This window comes from Berghia stephanieae, chromosome 14 (assembly GCF_034508935.2).
Source record: "Berghia stephanieae isolate SIO BIC M18660-M18661 chromosome 14, UCSD_Bste_1.3, whole genome shotgun sequence".
Lineage (NCBI taxonomy): Eukaryota > Metazoa > Mollusca > Gastropoda > Nudibranchia > Aeolidiidae > Berghia > Berghia stephanieae.
Window position 1 is genome coordinate 15642046 of NC_088373.1, and position 25244 is coordinate 15667289.

Consider the following 25244-nt stretch of genomic DNA (forward strand, 5'->3'; position numbering starts at 1 on the left):
AAGTTGTTAGAGAGAGAACGTCATGTTGGTTGTGCGCATGCGTCTCTTGTCCTCGCTTCCGGTGAAAGCGGCTTGAGACACTTCAAAACCTAATTGACGTTCTCTCTGTAAGGTGACGTCCAATCAAGGGACGCTACTCGTCCGCTAATATCATTCCCTATTGACGGCCAGCATAATATATTTAGACTAAAAAACAAATGAAACCATAAAACCAATTAAACATTCTATCTACCCAATCCTCTCGACCCGTGATTTTATACTTCTGTTGAGATTGGAACCACATTTTATTAACAGCACAATTTGTTCCTTTTTACTGAAATAGTTTATTGTAAGTAAAAATATATAGGTTTACCTCTTTCCTTACCAATCAATTTCAGTATTTTCCCCAAAATGGCAGGCTTACCCAGCAGAAAAATTGATTTTTTAAAACTCAAACAAGCTCTCTACAAAGCAACTTTATGTTCTTATTAATTAAATAAATATCATTCTTCACAGTTTGTGATGTAAAAATTAAATCTGAATAAGAAAATCGCATATTACTGTGTCGTAACAAATGTGACGATTTTGCTGCAGGTGGTAAGGAGAGGGTTTAATTAGAATTCAGATTTAGACTCCACATTCCCCCAGATTCAGTACCGTTTTTAGACGTTTGGTCTCATTAAAATTTATATAGATAGTATGACCTTGGCTAAGAAGCTCATAACATTGCCATCCGGAAGTATAACGGACCAACACACAAAACCGTGTGTATCAATGAACGTTTATAGTCGGATTAATACAGTTCAGTGATCATTACTCATAAACGCGGATGGCAAAAAACAATAACAAAGACCTGAGTGACGTTATCTATATCACGTGATTCAAAATATTTGAATTTGAAACTAGACCTTCATTATTCATTCCAAGTAGATCAGATAATTCCGTGTTTATACATTTGGTGCTAATATAATCGAATGATCATTTTACATAAAGCGAATGATAAGCGATGAAAAAAAGATGAACATCTCAATACATGTCTTGATAATGTAGATAGACACAATGTTATATTGTTATCCGAGACGACTGGCAATTTGAAAAGATTTTTTTTTTAAATATATTTTATCTTATTTATCATTGAATAAATTTGGGAACTTGGCAATGGTAATTTATTTAACGTTATATCCTTTTGATTATATCTAGAAAACTAACATTAAATATGTGACCATTCAACTCAAAAGGGTATTAAGTCGGGTTGGTTAAGATGTTGAAAATTGAACAAGAACAACGGTAGTAAAAACAGGTGGTGGTGATGATGTTGGTCGTTAAGCGATGATGATGATGATGATGATGATGATGATGATGATGGTGATGATGAGGATGATGATGATGAACTTAATGATGGCGATGATGATGACAATAATGATGATATTGATGAACACGGTGATAATGATGAAGAAGATAAAGATGAATATGATAACCATTATGACGGTTGACATAACAATCATGTGATGATCACCTGCGTATTGTATGTTTTAGATAAAGTATGCTGTGTAAATGATAAACATCGTGATGTAAACCACCAATCAGAATGAAGGGGTGCCAATGACATCCGTGAACTCAAAACATGTGACAGTGATCAAAAGACCTGGAGATTAAAACACCGTAAACATTTTAACTCTCTCCTTACCAGCCATTTGCATAATTTTCCCTGAAACTTCACACCCACCCAATACAAAAATATTTTCTTTTCCACTCAAACAGAAAAGGAACAAGTACATTCCATACCTAATATTGTCCAATGTCAAATTTTTATCACTAGAACAAAATATTTTCTTAATAATTTGTAATGTACAAAGGATATCAAAATGAGAAAACTGTTGGTTGCATCGTAACGAATGTGACGATTTTCCTATGGGTGGTGAGGAGAGGGTTAATAAAAAAAAAAACAACAGAAGGCGAATCACCTGCATATTAGCGTGAATGCAGTAATTCATCAGAATAAATATAAGCAGGAAAAAAAAAACAACAACAAACATAAAAGTAATGAAATGGAAATATTTCAAAATAAAACATAAATGACTAGAGCATTTCTATGGCGCCACTATCCACTAAACGTGCTCAAGGTCGGTCCTTGATCAACAGCAACACGTAACATATAGAACGAGACATGACGCTTATTAGGTGATATTACATTTTTGTATTTTGACAGAGACAACGCTGTTAACGGCCAGGTACTCATTTTACACCTGAGTACGGTGAGAGATAAATGTGAGTAAAGAGCCTTTTCCACGGACTCAACTATGAGCCAAGCGAGGCTCGAGCCCAGGACCTTCCAATCCGAAGGCGAGTGCCATACCACATGACCACATAGCCGCATACATAAACAAACAAAAAAAAAAACAAACAACAAAAACTAAAAACAACAAACGAAAAGAACAAAAAAAAATCCAAAACAATGAAACAAAGACTAAAAAAAAAAAGACAACATGCCAGTAATAGATTTCAACAGTCATGACGTCACTTCCCTTGTTATGACGCATAGTTAGTTACTAACTGGCTCTAAACTATCGGAACAATGGCGGACGCCCTCGTGAAATATTTCTCCGACGAGCATAAAAGTGTATCCAGAGGAGAAAATCCTTATAAATATGATACTGTTTTTTGACTTTTATACATTCTGTTCACATGTCATGTGAAAAGTTCTAGCCAGCATGAAGAATAAAAAGTACCGATTTTCTTTGTTTAGAACCACGCTACTCCCCGTTGCTGGACGACGTGACATCAGACTATTGAATCCAATTCATTTTGGGAAACTACGTGAACATTGTTTGAGGTCTGATCACCGAATGAAACTTGATTTCTGGGTGTGGTCTTTGACCTCCCATGATGGGCAACAGGAGGTCACGCTGTGTCTTCTATCCCCTCTTATAATATCTGTTTTTCCAGTTGCTTTCTGTCTTTGTCTTGGTTTTGGCCTAGTCTTGACCGAGTCTTGGCTGGGAGGGAAACGGTCAAATATAAGGCTTTAATTTTTGAAGATGATATTTTTTTGCATGTACTGTTACATTTTTGTTTGTTTTAAATATAAATTACTTTGTAAAGTTTTGATTATATCCCTCTTAGTGGAAACCTGTGCTTGTGTCTGGTTCAAAGTTTCAGGTTATATCAAACTCAGTGGACTGATAGTGTGCTTTTGGAATCTACATAATATGTCTGCTAATATGTGTGCTAACATATAGGTAGGATGCGCTTGGCCAAGGAGTTCACAACATTGCCATCCGGAAGTATAACGGACCAACACACAAACTCTGTGTAACCATGAACTTTTATAGTCTGGTGAATACAGATTAGTGAGAACAACTCACAAACGCGGATGGCAAAAACAATAACAAAGGCCTGAGTGACGTCATCTGCATACTATCTATAGGTAGGATGCGCTTGGCTAAGAATCTCATAACATTGCCATCCGGAAGTATAACGGACCAACACACAAAACTATGTGTATCCATGAACGTTTATAGTAAGGTTAATACAGTTCAGTGAGTGTTCTGAATATTTACAGATAGATAGAAATTTCCATAACTACACAAATTCGACAAGAGACATCCAATGAGAATAAGAAAAACTTTATTTTGAACAAGAAGAACGATGGACAGCTCTGTCCCTTTCGACTACTCAGTCGCCTCTCTCTCGCCTCTCTGTCCGGCCAGCACTGTCCCCGATTCCGGCATTACTTTTTCTCAACATTAACTCCCCACCTTGAAGTACTTAATTACATTAAACTTCAATCAAACAGATGAAAGTATAAAGTTAAAGGAAAAGTATCCAAAAAAAATATCTAAAAATAGAATTTAAAAACAAAATGGCGTGAAATCAAGATTCACATTCAAGATTTAACATAACACCATGATAACAATCATTAGCATGTTATTGTTTTCATTCAAAGTCAATGGACGTTTACATTAATACAAATAAAGATAGGCAAGAGATAAGAAATCTTTAAAATAAAGACACTTCAAGTACAAAGCCTAACTGCTTAACACCAGTTTGCATTAACCTACTGGACTGGTTATCTCCACCAACGGCAAATAAAAAAAAAGGAGAAGGAAAAATATTCAAGTGCAATGTAAAAAAAAGGGAATCTAGACGTGTGGTACGAGTAATAATATAAAGAACAGGTAAAGAAAGGCAAAGCAAAGGTATCCCCTCTTTTTTTCAACGGACACCTGACTGAACTTTGACAGTATCATTTACACCCCTCTCACTCACACCGTGACCTTCGCTCACACGCCGTATGAACGGCGCCTCCAAACAAAAACAACTCACTTCATCTCTTGTTGTTAAAAACAACTAGCCCATACCCTCCCTTCTCTTATCTTAATACAATGGGTAAATCATGGGAGAGGGTGAAGAGCCAAACAAAAGTGAGGGGTAAAAGGTAAACAATGGACATTAATTTCAATGTGCCCTGAACGAGTATAAGTAAAAGGGTGGAAAAGTTCAAGTACAGTAAACTCCGATTAAACAAGTTCACTTTAAAAAAACGAAATACATTGATAATAGGTTTGCGTTACATTAATTCAAACAATACATAATGTCAATATTATGAAAACAACACAAATGATAGCATTAAATCATCAATGTTTCAAACAAAGCATTTTATTCCTGTTTCATATACAGTAGGCGACGCATTACTGCACGCTCACGGGAGAAGCCAAAAATCATGCAGCAATGCCTCGACCACTATCAGGATTATAGATCTAAACGATTCGGTGGTTTTACAATACGACCTCTCTTAGTGACACTTAGTCTCCTATTACTAAATGTTGGTAAACCTTCATTGACAGATTGATCTTCATCTGATTTAGCCTGATTACTCTCTTTTAAGACGTAATCACTTTCATTATCATCATCCAATTCATAAACATGTACTCTTTGTATTGGTCTTACAAGAATTCCCTTAGCAGTTTTCAACTCTATGGTTCTTACCAAACCATCGCGCCCGGGCAACAAGCGAATTACACGAGCCATAGGCCAATGCAGCCTAGGACAGTTATCTTCTCTGATTAAGACCAATGAATTTTCTCTTATTGGTGAACTTTTGGGTGAAGATTTAACAAGTGGAAGATTACGGATATATTCCTTATACCAGAACTCCCAAAACTTGTCTAATTGCCTGCTGATTTGTAAATGACCATCTCGCAATGAAATGTTGGAAAGCGAACGTGCCTTACCACCGACAACGGGTTTATGACCATCAGACCGACCCAACAGAAAATGTGACGGAGTAAGCACCTCTTGACACTGCGGGTCATCAGAAACATACGTAAGCGGACGACTTTTAATCACGGACTCAACCTCGACCAGTGCCGTTTCAAGTTCACTTCTTTTCAATACCCTATTCCCAAGAGTTTTCTTCAGTGACTGTTTTACAGATCTAACGAGCCTTTCCCAAATTCCACTCCTCCACGGAGCTCTGGGAGCATTAAATGACCACTTCACGGTGTCACCGGTTGAACTATCAGCAATAAGTCTCTGAGCTGCTTGGAATGTCTTTGCGTTGTCTGACAAAATCTTTGTTGGTTGACCGCGCCTTGCAACAAACCTCTTATAGGCCAACATGAAATCCCCCAAGGATAAGCTTTCACATAGTTCGAGATGGACAGCCCTAACCACACAACAAGTGAAGAGCAAAATATAGAACTTCTTTCCAACTGCATCCGACGCGTAAAGCGGACCAGCGAAATCCAAACCACAAATGCTGAAAACATCTGATCGTTTCAAGCGTTCGGCAGGAAGTGGAGCCATGGCTTGACTGCATTCTACAGAATCAAAGCGTTGACACCGCACACAATAACGTTTAACCCTTTTAGCTTGAGACCTCAAACCTATGATCCAATATCTGTTACGAAGAGATTCCATCATTTGTGACACACCTGCATGTTTCAAACTAACGTGTTCTCGGCGGACAAGCAACAAAGTCAAATGGCATTTCGGCAGAATAATCGGATACTTCTCATCATGACTTAACTCAGAAAACTCCAAACGACACTTCATTCTAACAAGCCCTGAGTCATCTAGAAACGGATTCATTTTGTACAGCACCGAGCCTTTCTTCAACTTTTCCTTCTTCAATAGGCAATTGATTTCGTCTGAGAAATGAACGGCTTGGATGTGCAACAAGAGCTTAGTATTGGCGGCATCTAACTCTTCAAAAGAGAAATTCTTATCTTTACTCACTTTTCTTTTGGTAGCATTGTTCATAAAGCGCAAGACCCATGCCATAACTCTAACAGCCTTAGTGTATTCTCCCCACCGTTTTGAGTCTAACACTGATTCAACATCAACAAGGCAAGTATTGACTTCAGAAGCCCCCTTCTCTTCTACCAGCGCTTCTTCATTAGGTGCACATTCTGAGACATTCGTATCGCCCGTAAATTCCTCAACCAAGGAGGACCTCTATACCACAATGGGTTGGCCGTCAACTCCTTTGCAATTAAACCCCTGGTAAGACAATCAGCGGGATTTTCTTTACCACGACAATGGTTCCACGCCACTGGTTCCGTGACTTCCTGAATCTGAGCCACCCGATTGCAAACAAATGGTTTCCACCTAGTTGGGTCACTTCTTATCCATTGCAACGTAACCAAGGAGTCTGTCCAGCAGAAATACTTGACATTATCAGGTAAATACAGTGAGTTGATAACAGAGCGAAGCAGCTTAGACCCTACAACTGCCCCCAACAACTCCAGCCTAGGCAACGTAACGGGTTTCAACGGGCAAACTCTAGCCTTCGATAGTACCAAGGACACGGACACTGAACTATCTGACTCCAGAACTCTTAGATATATGACCGCGCCATAAGCTTGCATGGAACTGTCACAGAAACAGTGCAATTCAACTCTTTGTTTATCCCCCCAAGATACTGCAACATAACACATTGGAATGGACAACTTCTTCAACTCCGTTACACCTTTGAGCCAAGAACGGAATGCATGACACATAGCCTCGGAGACCTCTTCATCCCACGAAACTCCCAGTTTCCAGAGATCCTGGAACAAAATTTTCACAGTAATGATAAACGGAGATATTAACCCAAGAGGGTCAAAGATCCTGGCAATGCAACTGAGCACTAACCTCTTAGTCACTATCAAATCGGACGCGACTACCTCACTATCAAAGGTAATTGAATCTTCCCTTGGATTCCAATGCATTCCAAGGACCTTAACTGACTCGACCTCGATGGTCTTATCCTTAAATTGTCTTTCACAATTTTCAGCAATGTCGGAACTATTAGACGACCATTTACACAAATTCATGCCAGCTTCAGACATGATCTTCATGGCTTCTGATTTCAGACTCAGAACCTCTTCGGTGGTGTCACCACCCGATAACCAATCATCCACATACATGTTATCTGACAGTTCTTGTTTTGTATTTGATTCTGGATACTTGGACAAATGATGTCGGATCGTTGCATTTAGCAAAAACGGACTGGCCTTATTACCGAACGGTACGCGGACTATGCGCATAACGCGACTTTTGTCACCAACTTTCCAGAGGAAACGATGGGCATCTCGATCTTCAGGTTTCACCAAGATCTGGAGAAACGCCTTTTCAATGTCTGCACTTAACGCTATTTTGTACCTCCTGAAACGCATGAGTACATTACTTAACAACGGCAACAGGTTTGGGCCTGTATGCATGCAGTCATTTAGAGAGACTGCATTCGGACCGGAAGCAGACGCATGAAAAACGGGACGTATCTTGGTAGACACACAAGACATCTTCACCACAGGTCGGTGTGGAAGATAAAACTTCACGTTGACATTTGTCACCTCTTCCTCGTCTTTTATTTCTTCTATTATGCCCTCTGCCTCCATCTTATGGAATACCTCATTGTACCCCTCTTTTAATACTTGATCTTTAGACAACTTTTTGTCTAACCTTTCAAGCCTTATTCGGGCTTGCTCTTCATTTGTCTGTAAAGACTGTTTCTTTGTTTCGACCCAGGGCAAGGCCACTTCGTACCTTTGCCCATTGTGCTTAATGCTCTCTGAAAATTCAGTCATGACTTTTGACTTAATTTCTGGTTTGGCCTCGTGACAACATTCGAGGTAACTTAAATCCCACATTTTTCTAAAGTCTGAATGAGGGATATCTGTTAAACATAATAGTTGCGTGGGGTTCGAATCCCTTGTCTGAGTGTTTGAACTCACATAAGTCCCTGAGAGAACCCATGTGTCAAAAATGGTCTTTTGAGCGACCAATCCAGAGGGCCCACTTACACTGATTCCTGCTCTGACTATCTTCCAATAATAATCTTGTCCAAACAAGAAGTCAATAGTGACATCACCATCACTCTGCAAATTCTCAGAAAAGTTGCATGCGGTAAATTCTGTCATAACACTAACAGGTATAGCAGGCCTATACATGGGGGCACAGATTGTGTTCACCTCAATCAAAAACATGGAAGTCTTACTTCTATCTGGTAAGTCAAAGCTAACATCATAAACATTCTTTGTGGAATTACCAGATGGCTTCTTAGCCTCAAAAGCAGACACATTCAATTTCTCACGACCATACAAGGTTGGATGGATCAATTTGACAGCTTTAGTGGAGATGAAGCTTCTGTCAGCACCACTGTCCAGCAAAGCTGTAAATTGATTTCCATTTACAGACACTTTCATGGTTTGTAACACAGTGCTCTCGTTTGTAAGTTTACTTCTACAAAAACTAACATTGGTGGATTCGGAGTTAACATCAACATCCATCTTTTTTGTGTCTTCTTTCTTACAGAAGAAAGCATTGTGTTTTTGACCACATGATTTACAATGAGAATAGCATTTTTTAGCAATATGTCCTTTCTTAAAACAAACAAAACACAACTTGTTGTCCTTACTCTTAATCAAAACATCCTCTTGTTTCATCGAATTAATTGTCCGACACTTTTCCGTTGGGTGTTTACCAGAGCAAAACAAACAACGCCCGCTGTCATCACTCATAGTAGACGTAAAGGCAGACACCGTTGACGAGGATCCATGATGACGATTCGTTGGTTGTCGTTGTTCACGCCGCTCACGTTGTTCAGGATTGAAGCTGTAAGAGCGTTCCCGATTTTCAATCTCGCATTGCAAAATATCCATTAAGAAGTCAAGGTCCGCTTCCTTCCTGAGGCTCTGTCTGGCCCACATGAGTCGAATATCCGACGGCAACCGGCTCACGATGATAGGAGTTAGAACCAAACCAAATTTACTGCCATCTACATCCAAGTTTTTCAGACTTCTAATGTTCACTTGTAGTTGATTGAACACCGACCACAATGCTTTCGTGTTTCGCGTGTTTGGAAACTCTACATTTAACAAATTTTGCACGTGTCCAAAAATAATTCTTTCTTTTCGACCAAAACGATCTTTCAAAATATCCAAAGCAACTGAATAATTTTCTGATGTTAAAGAAAGTCCTTGAATGGCAGCTTTTGCCTCTCCAGTCAAGAAACTCTGCAAATAGCTAAATTTCGAAATGTCCGGTAAGTTGGTTTTATCAATAAGAGCTGAAAATTTGTCTTCAAATGATGGTCACTCGGAAAAATCTCCGTTAAATTTCGTTATCTCAATTTTCGGCAGTTGGGGTGACGCGGTATAATGGGATCCGACTGTAGTAAGTTGTGCAGGTGTTGGGCCCTGAACCGGCATTTGGCAAAGCTGGTTCCATTTGCGATTGGCTTGCGCGGTTGTTTCATTAGCACGCACGATGTATTCTTCCGCTTCGTCAATGTTCGTAGTCAATTCTGACGCCTCTAAAAGTAATTCTAAATTGTCTTGAATTTCGTTTAACTGATCCAAACGTTTACTTACATCGTTCAGTCCAACCTCGATTTCCTCTCTAGAAACATCACTTTTGTTAATTATAACTGATAATCGATCCACAGCTCTCGTTAGCCAGCCTCTCTTGGCTGCACGTTTCTTTATTAAAGTTTCTCGGGCAAAAGTCGACATCTTGAAATCTCTATCTCACAAAAGTTTATAAACAATAATCCATCTAAAGTCTCCCGGGTTTCGGCACCAGAATGTTCTGAATATTTACAGATAGATAGAAATTTCCATAACTACACAAATTCGACAAGAGACCTCCAATGAGAATAAGAAAAACTTTATTTTGAACAAGAAGAACGATGGACAGCTCTGTCCCTTTCGACTATTCAGTCGCCTCTCTCCGCCTCACTGTCCGGCCAGCACTGTCACCGATTCCGGCACTACTTTTTTCTCAACAGTGAGCATTACTCATAAACGCGGATGGCAAAAAACAATAACAAAGACCTGAGTGACGTCATCTTCGAACTATCTATATTAGGAGAATGGGGAGAATCACATATTCTGTCCTTTATGTCCAACACATTGAATACTTTTAAAAGGACATCACACATGTAAACACTTTTTTAGACCTCGATGATTTACAAGAGTGAACAAAACTCACAAAATCACAGAAATCATTTTAAAAAAACAAACAAGCCTTAACACCGAGATACCAGTTTCGTGTAAAGAGATCGTTGTCATTTTTCTTTGTCCACAAACTAAGGGACTGAATTTGGTAGATAATGCATTCACTTAATAACATTTTTTTACTATTTCATTCTCTTCCATTTTTTACTAGCGCTGAAATGATCTATAGATAGAATGCGCTTGGCCAATGAGTTCACAACATTGCCATCCGGAAGTATAACGGACCAACACACAAACTCTGTGTAACCATGAACGGTTATAATCTGGTTAATACACTTTAGTGAGAACAACTCACAAACGCGGATGGCAAAAACAATAACAAAGGCCTGAGTGACGTCATCTGCATACTATCTATAAGTGGCACAAGTACCGTAAAACCCTATTTAAAAAAAAACAACAAAACAAACAGACTTTACGTAATGGAGCATATTATTTTGTAACGTGATGTGTGATGAATTTTGCCTGTAATGTCTTAAATTGTCAGAAATCAAAATTTTTCTTTTTAATTTACTTTTCAGCTCATTTAAACTTCAGAATCCAATTTCTAATTGATTGATGATGTCTATTCAAGAGTCAATTGGGCGTGTGAGTGGTTGGGTGTGAATTTATATATAGCCAGCACGAGTGTGGGGTGTGTACCTGTATATGTCCACTAAACCACAATAGGCTTCAACAGTCGTGACGTCACTTTCCTCGTAATGACGTATAGTTACTTAGTTACTGCACCTAAACAATCGGAACAATGGCGGACGCACCTTATAAAATACTTCCCCGACGAGCATAAAAGCGTATCCAGAGGAGACAATCATTATAATTCTGATAATGTTTTGACTTTTATATATTCTGATCACATGACATATGAAAAGTTCTAGCCAGCATGAAGAATAAACAGTACCGATTTTCTTTGTTTAGAACCAAGCTGCTCGCCATTGCTGGGCGATGTGACATCAGACTATTTAATCCAATTGCATCGCAAAACCTGACGACACGATGCATTTTTCTATCATGATCAAAATTAACCGGTAGATAACCACGCCTCTCGGACAATCGTCATCATGTAAACAATGGCAGTGATTGGTAGACACAGTAAATAACACAGGTTTTACTATCGATGGTATGTGTTAAGTAAAATACCCACTGTTCTACCGCTTGATAGTAGAATCAGCACAGAAAACTACGTGTAAACGTAACCGTTTTTAATATGATCGAGAAAAGCGTGTGATAACTAATCACCCATTTGTCAATATAAAAACAATAACAACGATCAGATGGAGGTAGAATTCGTTCACGTTATTGTTTATAAACAACCAACTATGTTTGTCCGAGCACGTGTGAAGATGTGTCACAAATTCCATGTTTTGATTGGTCAAAAATCTACTGGTTAATTGTGTTGAGGTTGTGAGTAATGCTCAGGATCTGTAAACTGTTAAGTCCGAGTGATAGGCAAGCGCTGAAGGTAGCTATGAGTTTTCAGTTCACGATCAGCTGTTGATTTCAGTGATAAAATATACTTCATTTTAAATTTTCGAATCAAAAATAAACAACATCAATGTTTATTCGACTAGTTTTAATAACTTTAGGAATCGAGTAAAAAAAATATTTAAAAAATTGAGCTTTTATATAGCGCAATATCCACTTAACGTGCTCAAAGCGCTTTACAAGGTGTCCCTGGTCAACAGCAACACATAACATGTAGGACGAGACATGGCGCCTGTTAGGCGATATTACAATTTTTCGGACAAAGACAACGCTGTTAAGGGCCAGGTACTTATTTTACACCTTAGTACGGTGAGAGAATGTGAGTAAAGAGTCTTTTCCAAGGCCTCAACTATGCGCCGAGCGAGGCTCAAACCCAGGACCTTCAGATCAGAAAGCGAGTGTCATACCACTAGACCACATAGCCGCACAAGTACCGCTCTGAGCGTTGCGTAAATGAATTCTTGGAAAGGCTTCTTGTAAAGGGCTTCTTATTTTATTGGCGAAAGCCTAAGATTGAATAATCTTTGAACTTATTGACATGTTCTCAACTTACTTAGGTGTAAAATGAGTACCTGGCCGTACACATTGTTGTCTTTGTCGTAAAACAAAATTGAAATATGGCACAAGGGGCGTCATGAAATGTCCTACATGTTATGTGTTGCTGTTGGCTGGGGGCCCCTTGTATGGAAAGCTCTTTGAGCACGTTTAGTGGATATTTATCTTTAGATAGAACAAAGTTGACGTCACTCTGGTCTTTGTTAATGTTTTTTTTTTCTTTTGCCATTCACGTTTATGAGTAATACTCACTAAACTATATCAACCAGACTATAAACGTTCAAGATGACACACAGTTTTGTCTGTTGGTCCGTTATACATCCGGATGGCAATGTTGTGAGTTTCTTAGCCAAGCGTACAGCATCGAAATAAATATATAAAAGTTTATGTTTAAGTTTAAATACACTTTTCAACACTGGGTTCTCTCCGACAATTTACAATTTTGCCAAGATTGACGAAGTGGATAACAACATTTATTTGTGATCGAGATAGTTATAATTACATGTAAAATAATACAATGGATTGTTTACAAGATCCTGCCTCGGTTTTCATCCTGACGGACTGGAACGGCAATATACATACATAATTCTGTATATATATATATATAATAACAAAGGCTTGAGTGACGTCATCTTCATTCTATCTATAGGTAGTTCGAAGATGACGTCACTCAGGTCGTTGTTATTGTTTTTTGCCATCCGCGTTTATGAGTCATACTCACTGAACTGTATTAACCTGACTATAAACGTTCATGGATACACACAGTTTTGTGTGTTGGTCCGTTATACTTCCGGATGGCAATGTTATGAGCTTATTAGCCAAGCGCAAACTATCTGTACCCTGACCGAGGCTGAAAAGAGCACTGATGATGATGATGATGATGATGATGATGATGATGATGATGATGATGATGATGATGATGATGGATTATGGGCTTGATTTAACAATGTTGGTATGGACGACAATATTATTTTTCGCTGGTTTGAGAATATTTTCATTCCATCATTGATGAGCCCTTTAACAATTTAGGTTGTCAGACCTGCAAAACTATAAAACGTAATTCGTTCAATCGCTTTGAGTTTGTTGAGATACGGGGGGGGGGGGGGGGGGGGGGGTAAGGCTATACAAAAAAAATATATATTATTATTATTATTATTATTATTATTATTATTATTATTATTATTATTATTATTATTATTATTATTATTATTATTATTATTATTAATATTATTATTATTATTATTATTATTATTATTATTATTATTATTATTATTATTATTATTATTATTATTATTATTATTATATCTATCATTATTATTATTATATCTATCATTATTATTATTATTATTATTATTATTATTATTATTATTATCTTCATATCATCAACATATTTATTATTAAGGAAGAGAATTGGCCGACCGTCCCTCAGGGCCAGATGGCTAAAAAAAAGAAAAAAGTAAAAAAAAAAAGAAAGAAAAAAAAAAAGAAAAAAAAAAAAAGAAAATAAATAAGCCAAAAGTTTCTTTCTTAATCCGAAAAAAGCAAAATTTTTCGGTTAAAAAAAGAGAAAAAATTTTGACAAAAAATAATAAAGTAAAAATTAAGCCAAAATTTCTTTTTTAATCCGAAAAAAAGCAAATCTTTTCGGTTAAAAAAGTGAAAAATTAAAAAAAAATAAAAACGAAAAAATCTATCTAAAAAAATCGGAATGCCTTCAAGATAGCAGATGTATCTTCGTCGTCCAACTCCATTCGCTTGGTGGGTGTCGTCCACTAAATCATCTCCAGATGCAGAGTTTTGTTGCGTAACGCGGACGTAACAGAATTTAAAGGTCGCACAAATAATATCTTGTTTGACTTCCTAGATAGATAGATAGAGAAATGTAGCGGTGATGAATTGTGCGTCGTTTTTTTAAACTATTTCTTCTTGTTTAGAAGACTACAGGATCACTTAGCTTGGATGGTCTCCCGTACAATAATAATAATAATAATAATAATAATAATAATAATAATAATAATAATAATAATAATAATAATAATAATAATAATAATGATAATAATAATAATAATAATAATAATAATAATAATAATAATAATAATAATAATAATAATAATAATAATAATAATAATAATAATAATATAACATGCGGCTATGTGGTCTAGTGGTAAGACACTCGCTTTGATTGGAAAGTTCTGGGTTCGAGTCTCGCTCGGCGCATAGTTTAGTCCTTGGAAAACGCTCTTTACTCGCATTATCTCACCGTCCTCAAGTGTAAAGTGAGTACCTGGCTTTACAAGCGTTGTCTCTGTCCGAAAAATAATGTAATATCGCCTAACAGGCGTCATGATCAGTCCTACATGGTTAGTGTTGCTGTTGGCCAGGGGCGCCTTTTAAAGCGCTTTGAGCACCTTTAGTGGATATTGCGCTATATAAAAGCTCAATTTTATTTTAGAACATGAAATTAGTTATTATTGCATTAATATGTCAATTATATTTGAAACTGTCATATGTGTGTAAAGTTGAATAGATAATATGTCAATTATATTTGAAACTGTCATATGTGTGTAAAGTTGAATAGATAATATGTCAAATGAATGGAAATAGAAATAATTAAACAACGAATATTGACTATGGCACTTATAATACACTATTGTCAATTAAACAATGAATATTGACTATGACACTTATAAGACACTATTGTCAATTAAACAACGAATATTGACTATGACACTTATAAGACAATATTGTCAATTAAACAACGAATATTGACTATGACACTTATAAGACAATATTGTCAATTAAACAACGAATATTGACTATGACACTTATAAGACACTATTGTCAATTAAACAACGAATATTGACTATGACACTTATAAAACAATATTGTCAATTAAACAACGAATATTGACTATGACACTTATAAGACACTATTGTCAATTAAACAACGAATATTGACTATGACACTTATAAGACACTATTGTCAATTAAACAATGAATATTGACTATGACACTTATAAGACACTATTGTCAATTAAACAACGAATATTGACTATGACATTTATAAGACAATATTGTCAATTAAACAACGAATATTGACTATGACACTTATAAGACACTATTGTCAATTAAACAACGAATATTGACTATGGCACTTATAAGACACTATTGTCAATTAAACAACGAATATTGACTATGACACTTATAAGACACTATTGTCAATTAAACAATGAATATTGACTATGACACTTATAAGACAATATTGTCAATTAAACAACGAATATTGACTATGACACTTATAAGACACTATTGTCAATTAAACAATGAATATTGACTATGACACTTATAAGACACTATTGTCAATTAAACAACGAATATTGACTATGACACTTATAAGACAATATTGTCAATTAAACAACGAATATTGACTATGACACTTATAAGACACTATTGTCAATTAAACAACGAATATTGACTATGGCACTTATAAGACACTATTGTCAATTAAACAATGAATATTGACTATGACACTTATAAGACAATATTGTCAATTAAACAACGAATATTGACTATGGCACTTATAATACACTATTGTCAATTAAACAATGAATGCTGTTCATATCATTTTCATATATTGTATCAAAAAGAAAAATTAAAAATTGATCTTTTGAATAGCGCAATAACAACTAAACGTGCTCAATGCGATTTACAAAGGATCTCAGGCCAACAACAACACTTAACATTTTGGACGTGACATGACGCCTGTTAAGCGATATTATATTTTTTTCGGACAGAAACAACGCTGTTAACGGCCAGATACTGATTTTATACCAGAGTACGGTGAGAGAATGTGAGTAAAAAAAACATTTTCCAATTACTCAACTATGCGTCGAGAGAGGTTCGACCCAGGACTTTCCGATCCGAAAGCGAGTGTCATACCACTAGACCACATAGCCGCATTAAATCGTTTAACTATTTTTAAAAACCGTATAGCTTTTAAAAGATGGGATACGAACGACATTCATGGGTAGTTTAAGGGTTTAGAAAATGTGACTTGCAGTGTCAATAAGCCGTTAACAACGTTTTCTCTATTGTAAAATCGCCTAATAGGCGTCAGTCATGTCGTGGCCTACATTATATGTCATGTGTTGCTGTTGGCTCGGAACCGCTTGTAAAATGAATTGAGTACGGATAGTGGATATTACTCTCTATAGATAGTATGCGCTTGGCAAAGAAGCTCATAACATTTCCATCCGGAAGTATAACGGACCAACACACAAAACGGTGTTTATCCATGAACGTTTATAGTCAGGTTAATACAGTTCAGTGAGCATTACTCATGAACGCGGATGGCAAAAAAACAATAACAAAGACCAGAGTGGCGTCATCTTCGAACTATCTATATATAGATCTATAAAGTGTATCGCCTTCCAGAATTGAGTGTATAAATTAGATATACCCAGTCAGATAACATTTTATAGAATTCCCTAAATGAACTTCCGGGTCATGCAATAAATCAAAGTGTTTTTTAATACACTAAAAGAGAATATGGCTAAAAAAAACTACGCATTACACAAAAAGTATCATGCCAAATTTCCAACGCATAAATCTTTCGCCTTTTACTAAAGATTTCCGTGGAGAGGAGCAAAAATGATGCCTAATTATGTAAAGAAAGTTGTGTGAAAATCATCAAAATTAAGTATTTCAGGCTTTAAAACTTTAACATACAAAACTCATAAACATTAATAAACATATTTTTTTAAACTTAAATTTTGAATAAAGTCTAAGCTTAAAATTGATGTTTTTAGCATTTCGCTGACATCGGTATAATACCTTTACGGGATGAATAGTCACAAATTATAGTTGTGACTCGCCTCTTTATTTTGATGAGGCTTAGTATAACATAATTGAATCCATTAATAAACAGTCAACATAATTTACACGGAGAAGAGGACTCTAGGATATTTATTTGAATTTAAAGTAAATAATAATTTTAAGTCATAGTATTGAGTTATTGTGAGTAATTCGAATCATTCTATTATGGTAAGCTTTCTGCTTTATCTGTTACTTTAATGTACCCGCAATGTTTAGAGAGGAAAAGAGAGAGAGAGAGAGAGAGAGAGAGAGAGAGAGAGAGAGAGAGAGAGAGAGAGAGAGAGAGAATAAGTAGGAGTGAAATATCTGTTCAATGTTATTTTTTATATATAACGTTATAACAAGTGTGTCTAAATACCAAATTGCCATATTTATGGCCAAAAAAGATCTATTATTATTATTATTATTATCATTATTATTATTATTATTATTATTATTATTATTATGATTATATTATTATTATTATTATTATTATTATTATTATTATTATTATTATTATTATTATTATCATTAATATTATCATTAATATTATTATCATTATTATATTTGAGGTGAAATAAAGGGTATTACAAAGAGGCACCCATCTTTTTTAATTGTTATACATATATTACTGTATTGTGGAAATCAACATAGATCGAGAAGAATCGTTTAAAATTTAAATTGAACGTGCTCAAAAAGCTTTACAAGGGGTCCCTGGCCAACAGCAACACTTAACATGTAGGACGAGACATGACGCCTGTTAGGCGATATTACAATTTTTGTTCGCACAGAGACAATGCTGTTAACGGCCAGGTACTTATTCTACGCCCGAGTACGGTGAAAGAACGTAAGTAAAGAGCCTTTTCCAAGGCCTCTGCTATGCGTCGAGCGAGACTCGAACCCAGGACTTTCCGATCCGAAAGTGAATGTCATACCACAAGACCACATAGCCGCACTTACCATAACCACAGCAGCAGTCAAATGTTATTCATCACATTCGTATCTTAATTAATTCAATTATTTGTCGATGAATTTCTTAACTTGGTAAACAGAACTAGATAGTCTTTTTTTAGTTTCAAAATGACAACTATTCCAAATGTAAACTAGATATACAATGAAAATTGTCTAAATTTATACGGTGTCTATTTCCAAGTCTGATATATTTATAAACCATTTTTTTAAAAATATGATAGTCAAACAGAGAAATCATATCACTCCACGCCGGCCAGGCCGGTGTCCGAACAGGCCATGTCTGCTGGGAATTGTATTGCTTGGACCACGGGATTCAGCCTGATGGCTATATGACACACTTTGACCAGGCTGCAGGACCCGAGCAACCGTACAACTCGTTCTTCGAGGAGACTAAAGATAAAAGACATATTCCACGTGCCGTCTTCGTCGATTCGGAACCAAGTATTGTAGGTATGTGTGTATGTGCGTAGCCATCGTTATGTTATAGCCTGATACTGAAATCCAAAAGGACTGGCAGTTTGACGTCATTAGTGAGTTGTCGTTAGTAGAGCTCATGGAAACAAGCCATTTCATTGGTTCAACTATTGAATTCAACTTACGATTTGTTTTCTTTTGTAGCAAAAGATTGGCATTTTGACGTCATTTTTTGGTCAGTATCAGGCCATAACTTTACGAAGGCCACGGTATGTGTTGCCCTAAGTGTACTTATTGACTTACTTGACTTATTATGCCTCTTGGCTCCTGGCGGAGCATAGGGCCTCAACAGCATTCTTCCATCTTCTTCTGTCCTTGAACATACATTTCCCTCGCTCCAGGTAAGATTGGAGACACACATATCCTGGTGAAGGCTTCTCCTCCAAGTCTGTTTTGGACGACCCCGTTTCCTCTTGCCCTGTGGGTTCCATTAGAGAGCCTGCTTGGTTATAAGTGTACTTATTAGCAGGTCTGGGAAAACGAACGCAATTATAGGTTCTTCGATTTAACAATCTTATTTTGCGTGGGTTTGGGAGTATTTCAGTTGCAATAATGGCCCCATAATAATTTGGGTTGTTTTTTTTCAAATCTGCAATAATAAAAAAAAAAAAACAAAAAAAATCGTCGCTGATGACTTATTTTCTAATTCTAGATTTAGATTCTTATCTAAGATGAGTTTAGTAGAGAGTATAAACAAATAATATGAATGTTCATCATCATCATCGTCATCATCATCATCCTCGTCGTCATCATCATCCTCGTCGTCATCATCATCATCAACATCATCATCATCATCATCATCATCATCATCATCATCATCATCATCATCATCATCATCATCATCATCATCATCATCGTCATCATCATCATCCTCGTCGTCATCATCATCATCAACATCATCATCATCATCATCATCATTATCATCATCATCGTCATCTCCATCAATCTACAACAAAGTGTTCTTGAAAACATTTTTGCAATCGTCTACTTGAACATAATATTCATTGTAAATAAAAACTCTTTTAACATTCGAGATGGACTTTTTTAAATTTAAAAAATCCCAACAAATTATGCATGAATTATCTTAGTTCCGACTTCATGCACTATCCCATTTAACCATTTACAATCAAAGATATGACCAGTCGTCTCAATGGGTTTAAACCCGGGATTGTTGAGATGCTAAGTTCAATTTAAAGTCAATGATGTCATATGAGTCTTTGGTTAGATCTTTTGTGGTTTATTGAGGAGCATCAATACTAAAATCTTCAAATTTCTGGTCGTTATAACTTTAACATCGTTTTTAGCATCCTGTTTACCTCCGAAGAGACGAAAAATCACAAATATTGTTAACTGTGACAATTGCTTTCTGAAGGGGCAGCGTGGCTCAGTTGTACGGTATTGGCTTCGTACCCGAATGAAAGGTACCGAGTTTGAATACCCCGCTGCACTGGGTGGCCTTGAGCAAGTCACCTCGACCTAGACCAATTTGCGGCACCACATTACGGCTGACGCCTGGGTTATTCCAGTCTTCCCTTAGAATAGATACGAGAGACAAATTTCCCCTAGGGGAATTTTATTGTATTATATTTATTTTTAAAGATTACGAGATGATAATGGTAGACTATTAGCTTACCATATGAAAACCATGATAGACTGTGTCAAATTCTCAATGGATTAATAGGACTTATTTTTGTATAGAATGAATGAAATTGACGTCACACAGTTCTTTGCCATTATATATAGACTGCCAGGGAGATAAATATTTCTAATTCTCTTAAACATACTATGATATATAGTTTGAGGGAGGTTACATGCAATTGTATGTTGTTGGTTTCCATCTTTTTGGTGGGTTGAACTGATAATCAAAAACATCAGCAGCAAATTTCTAGAGATTTCTATCTTTTTTTTTAGATTAAATTAAAACTTTAACAAATGGTTACGTCTTCAGAGGAGGTCCTCGCTGGCAAATACAAGGACCTGTTTCTTCCAGACCAGTTCATCAAAGGAAAGGAGGACGCGGCAAAGAACTATGCACGCGGTCGCTACGCTATTGGCAAGGAATTCATCGAACCTGTTCTTGGACGCATCAGAAAATTGGCCGAGGAGTGCAATTCCCTTCAGGGTTTCTTGGCGTTCCATTCCGTGGGTGGCGGTACGGGATCTGGGTTCACATCCCTTCTACTAGAACATCTGTCACCTGAATACGGAAATAAACTGAAGTTTGAATTTGCCGTATATCCTGGTTCTCAGGTTAGTCAATCATGTTTGTGTTGGTCTCAGTCTTCACATCACCTCCAGTTAGTTGGGGGACAGCGTGGCTCAGCGGTACGGTCTTTTTTTTCCGTACCCAAAAGGTACAGAGTTCAATTACTCGACGCTGCGCTGTGTGGATTGGAGCAAGTCACCTCGCCCTAGCTCAATTTGCGGCGCTGCACTGCGGCTGACGCCTGGGTTATTCCAGTCCTCCCTTGGAGTAGACCCTAGAGCCAAATTTCCAACATGGGATGAATAAAGGGAATTTTAATATTTTATTTATTATTAGTAACACCTGGACAACAGCAACATACAAAATAAGGACGGGACATCACGCTTGTTAGGCGATATTACCATTTTTCGGACAGAGACACAACATTATTAATGGCCAGATACTTATTTTACATCTGAGTACGGTAGAGAATGTGAGTAAAAAGCCTTTTCTAAGGACTCAACTATGCGCGGAGCTACTTTTATTCCCATAAGATTGATCTTGTCAATAACTCAATAGCTGGAATTAAATGCACTTTAAGCGTTTTATATGTGTAACAAGCTCGTCAACAGCCACACTGAACACATAGAACTAAGACATGCAGCCTGTTAAGTGATATAGATTTGATGGTAAAAACACTATTTCTCTGGCCATGTGCCGGTTCATTTTATCCTGAGTGGATAGCCTTTAATCACAGACTCATCAAGTGCCTTCAAAAACACATACCAGCAACATATTAAAGTGAGATTTTATAAAGTGCAAGATCCACTAAACTTGCTCAAAACGCTTTACAAAGGACATCTGACCAACAGCAACACGTGACATGCAGAACGCGACATGACGCCTATTTGGCGATATTACATTTTCCCCCCGACAGAGACAACGATGTTATCGGCTAGGTACTCATTATTCACCTGAGTACTTTGAGAGAAGTTAGTTAAGTGAGGCTCGAACCCACGACTTTCCGATCCGAAAGCTAGTGTCATATACCATAAGATCACATATCCCCACATTTTGAACTGCAAGCGTTACTATACGACATACATACCAACTTAATATTTTCCCTTTTGTTTCCTAATATTATAATAGGTAGCCACTGCCGAGGTGGAGCCTCACAATGCGGTCCTTGCAACCCATGCATCTCTTGAACACTCGGACTGTTCATTCGTGCTGGAGAACGAAGCCATCTACAATATCTGCAGGGACAACCTTGACATCGATAAACCAACTTACACCAACATGAATTATTTGATTGGTCTAATCGTTGCTTCTATCACCTCAACTCTCAGGTTTGGACATTCCTTCATCATGAATCATCTTAACAACGCCACTGACACATTCTCATTTGTCTGTTGTGTTTCATTCATCCTGTTTTGTTGATAAAGGGGAAAACCTGAAACGTGTGACCCCTCGTCTCAAAACGGTATTAAGTCGGGAGGATTAAGATGCTGAAAATAGAATTTGTAGCCAGAAATATCATGCTGAAGTTGACTTTTATGTGCTTTATAGAGGAGAAGAAATATATTTTACTGTGCTAGCTACCAACGTTTCATACTTTTGACCAGTTTAACTATAATTTGACTTTTTAGCATCTGGTCCATCCCGACATAATACCGTTTTGAGACGAGGGGTCACATATTAAATTGAAGCTTACATTCAATTTCACATATTTATTCATTTCTTCGAGCTTCGAGTTACACCATTTACATAACATTTCATCAACAAACAAAAAAAAAAATACAAAAAAAAAACCCAAACAACATCAACAAAAAACAAAACATTGAGCTTTTATATAGGGCAATATCCACTAACCGTGCTAGAAGCGTTTTACAAGGGATCCCTGACAAACAGCATCACGAAACACCTAGAACGGGACATGATGCCTGTACTGTTAGGCGATTGTGTAAGGGCCCTTGTTAACATTCGGACCACTGTATAATTAAGTGACGTCATTGATCCTTAGAAATCCATTTTATAATATTATTTTAACTTTAAGAAAGAACTCTTGGCCAAAATGTCTCTAAACCGACCAACGTGCACAAATTTATAGGTCTGATAACCGAAAACATTTAAGGACTTTAAAAATTTCAAAATCTATCAAAGAGGCATCAAAAATAATAAACCATCCTCTTGATGGAGTAGAAAGAATTCATGGAAAAGCAATAGAAAGGAAAGCATTCTTAATTACCAACAATAAAAAACATATTTTATACCATGAATTTAGTCTTTTACCATCTGGGAGAAGGTTTTGTCAGATTAAATGTAGAACTAACAAGTATAAATCAACGTTCGTTCCATCAGCAATAAAAATTTTGAATATTTCATATGGTACAGAAAAACCAAGGATTGATTCGTTGACTGATTAACTGATTAATTTATTTAATGTAAGATTAACTGACCAATAGATAATGATGATAATTTTTGGTGTCGAATTGCCACAATCGTAACAAATTGAAAACGAAATGAATATGTTTATGTTGTGTATATCGCACGTGTGAAAGAAAGAGAGAGAGAGAGAGGAGAGACAGAGAGAGAGAGAGAGAGAGAGAGAGAGAGAGAGAGAGAGAGAGAATAAGTAGGAGTGAAATATCTGTTCAATCTTACAGTTATCGTTTAACATTATAACAAGTGTAACTAAATAATAAATTGCCATATTTATGGACAATAAAGATCTATTATCATTATTATTATTATTAACATTGTTGTAATGGGCAATAGAATGCGGTGGTTTAAGAGTATTTCCATTACAACAATGAACCTGTCACGATTTGGGTTATTAGACCTGATAATAAGTACGTGTCGTGTCGCTCTAAACAGTTTTGAGTCAGCTTGAGCAAAATGCCAACAACAAAAAAATAATAATAAAATAAATATGATGATTAAAAAACTCATAAAACTGAATTTCACACCTAAAGTAAAACAAATTTAATGATATTGATTTTTTAAAAAATATATAATTGAGCTTTTATATAGCGCAATATCCACTAATCGTGATCAAAGCGCTTAACAAGGGGTCCCTGGTCAACAGCAACACTTAACATTCAGGACGGGACACTACGTCTGTTGGGCGATATTATTCTCGGACAAAGACACAACTCTGTTGACGGCAAGGTACTCATTTTACACCTGAGTACGGTGAGAGAATATGAGTAAAGAGCCTTTTCCAAGGACTCAGCTATGCGCTAAGCGAGCGAGGCTCGAACTCAGGAGCTTCCGATCCGAGTGTCAGACCACATAGCCTATTCTTTATTTGTTCTTAGAAGTACTGGTTACATGCCCACTCGCAACGATTTAGGAACCAAAAGATTAAAAGCTTTGACGTCACGAATTATCTACCCTATTGAAAAGTTGTTTTATTTATTTCTTCAGATACAATGGAGCCCTTAATTTTGATATTGTAGAATTCCAAACCAACTTGTTACCTTTTCCACGAGCTCACTTCCCTCTGACACGTAATGACCCTGCCATTTTTATTTATTTCTTCAGATACAATGGGACCCTAAATGTTGATATGGTTGACTTCCAGGCCAACTTGCTACCTTTTCCAAGAGTTCACTTCCCTCTGACAAGTTATGCACCTGTCATCCCTACGGGCAATGATTCACATAAAAATCTGACCGCCGCCGACCTCGTCAACGACTGCCTCGCTCCAACCAACCAGGCGGTGACATGTGATCCCAGGAACGGAAAATACATGGCCGGCGTACTTGTTTTGAGAGGCGACGTTCACCCCAAAGACGTCAGTGCTGCTATATTTAATATAAAGAAAAAGCGAAATATACATTGGGTTGATGGAACTCCAGAAATTTTTAATGTGAGTTTTTTTCAATTTCAATTGAGCTTTTATGTAGCGCAATACCTACTAAACGTGCTCAGAGCGCTTTACAATGGGTCCCTGACCAACAGCAATATTTGACAGGTAAGAAGAGACATGACGCCTGTTAAGCAATATTACACATTTTTCGGTCAGAGACAACGCTGTTAAAGGGCAGGTACTCATTTTACACCTGAGTACGTTGAGAGAATATGAGTAAAGAGCCTCCTCCAAGGATTCAACTATACGCGCCGAACGAGGCTTGAATCCAGGACCTTCTGATCCAAAAGCGAGTGTCAAACCACAAGACCACATAGCCCCACTAGGTTTAAAATTATGAAATTAATAAACAACTAATGGGAGTAACTAGC

The 25244-nt window shown here is 36.8% G+C and overlaps 3 protein-coding genes and 1 pseudogene across 3 annotated transcripts in view; 2 read left to right on the top strand and 2 right to left on the bottom strand.

Moving 5' to 3' along the window:
• Nucleotides 1-4731: 4731 nt before the first annotated feature.
• Nucleotides 4732-6264, bottom strand: LOC144959503 (uncharacterized). The gene has a single exon (XM_078892119.1). It carries the CDS (start codon nt 6262-6264, stop codon nt 4732-4734), a length of 1533 nt encoding a protein of 510 aa, XP_078748245.1.
• A 98-nt stretch (nt 6265-6362) lies between these two features.
• Nucleotides 6363-9977, bottom strand: LOC144959504 (uncharacterized). The gene is made up of 2 exons (XM_078892120.1): nt 9732-9977; nt 6363-9479 (listed from the first exon to the last, which is right to left on the bottom strand). The coding sequence occupies exons 1-2, from the start codon at nt 9975-9977 to the stop codon at nt 6363-6365; spliced, it is 3363 nt and encodes a 1120-aa protein (XP_078748246.1).
• A 6540-nt stretch (nt 9978-16517) lies between these two features.
• The window catches only part of LOC144959506 (tubulin alpha-1C chain-like), an 11205-nt gene continuing 2478 nt past the window's right edge, over nt 16518-25244 (top strand). The window contains exons 1-5 of the mRNA XM_078892121.1: nt 16518-16541; nt 18562-18790; nt 20763-21064; nt 22149-22348; nt 24546-24873. Of these exons, the coding sequence (XP_078748247.1) occupies nt 16518-16541; nt 18562-18790; nt 20763-21064; nt 22149-22348; nt 24546-24873 (1083 nt within the window). The remainder of the gene's footprint in view (nt 16542-18561; nt 18791-20762; nt 21065-22148; nt 22349-24545; nt 24874-25244) is intronic.
• Nucleotides 17095-17217, top strand: LOC144960216 (U5 spliceosomal RNA; annotated as a pseudogene).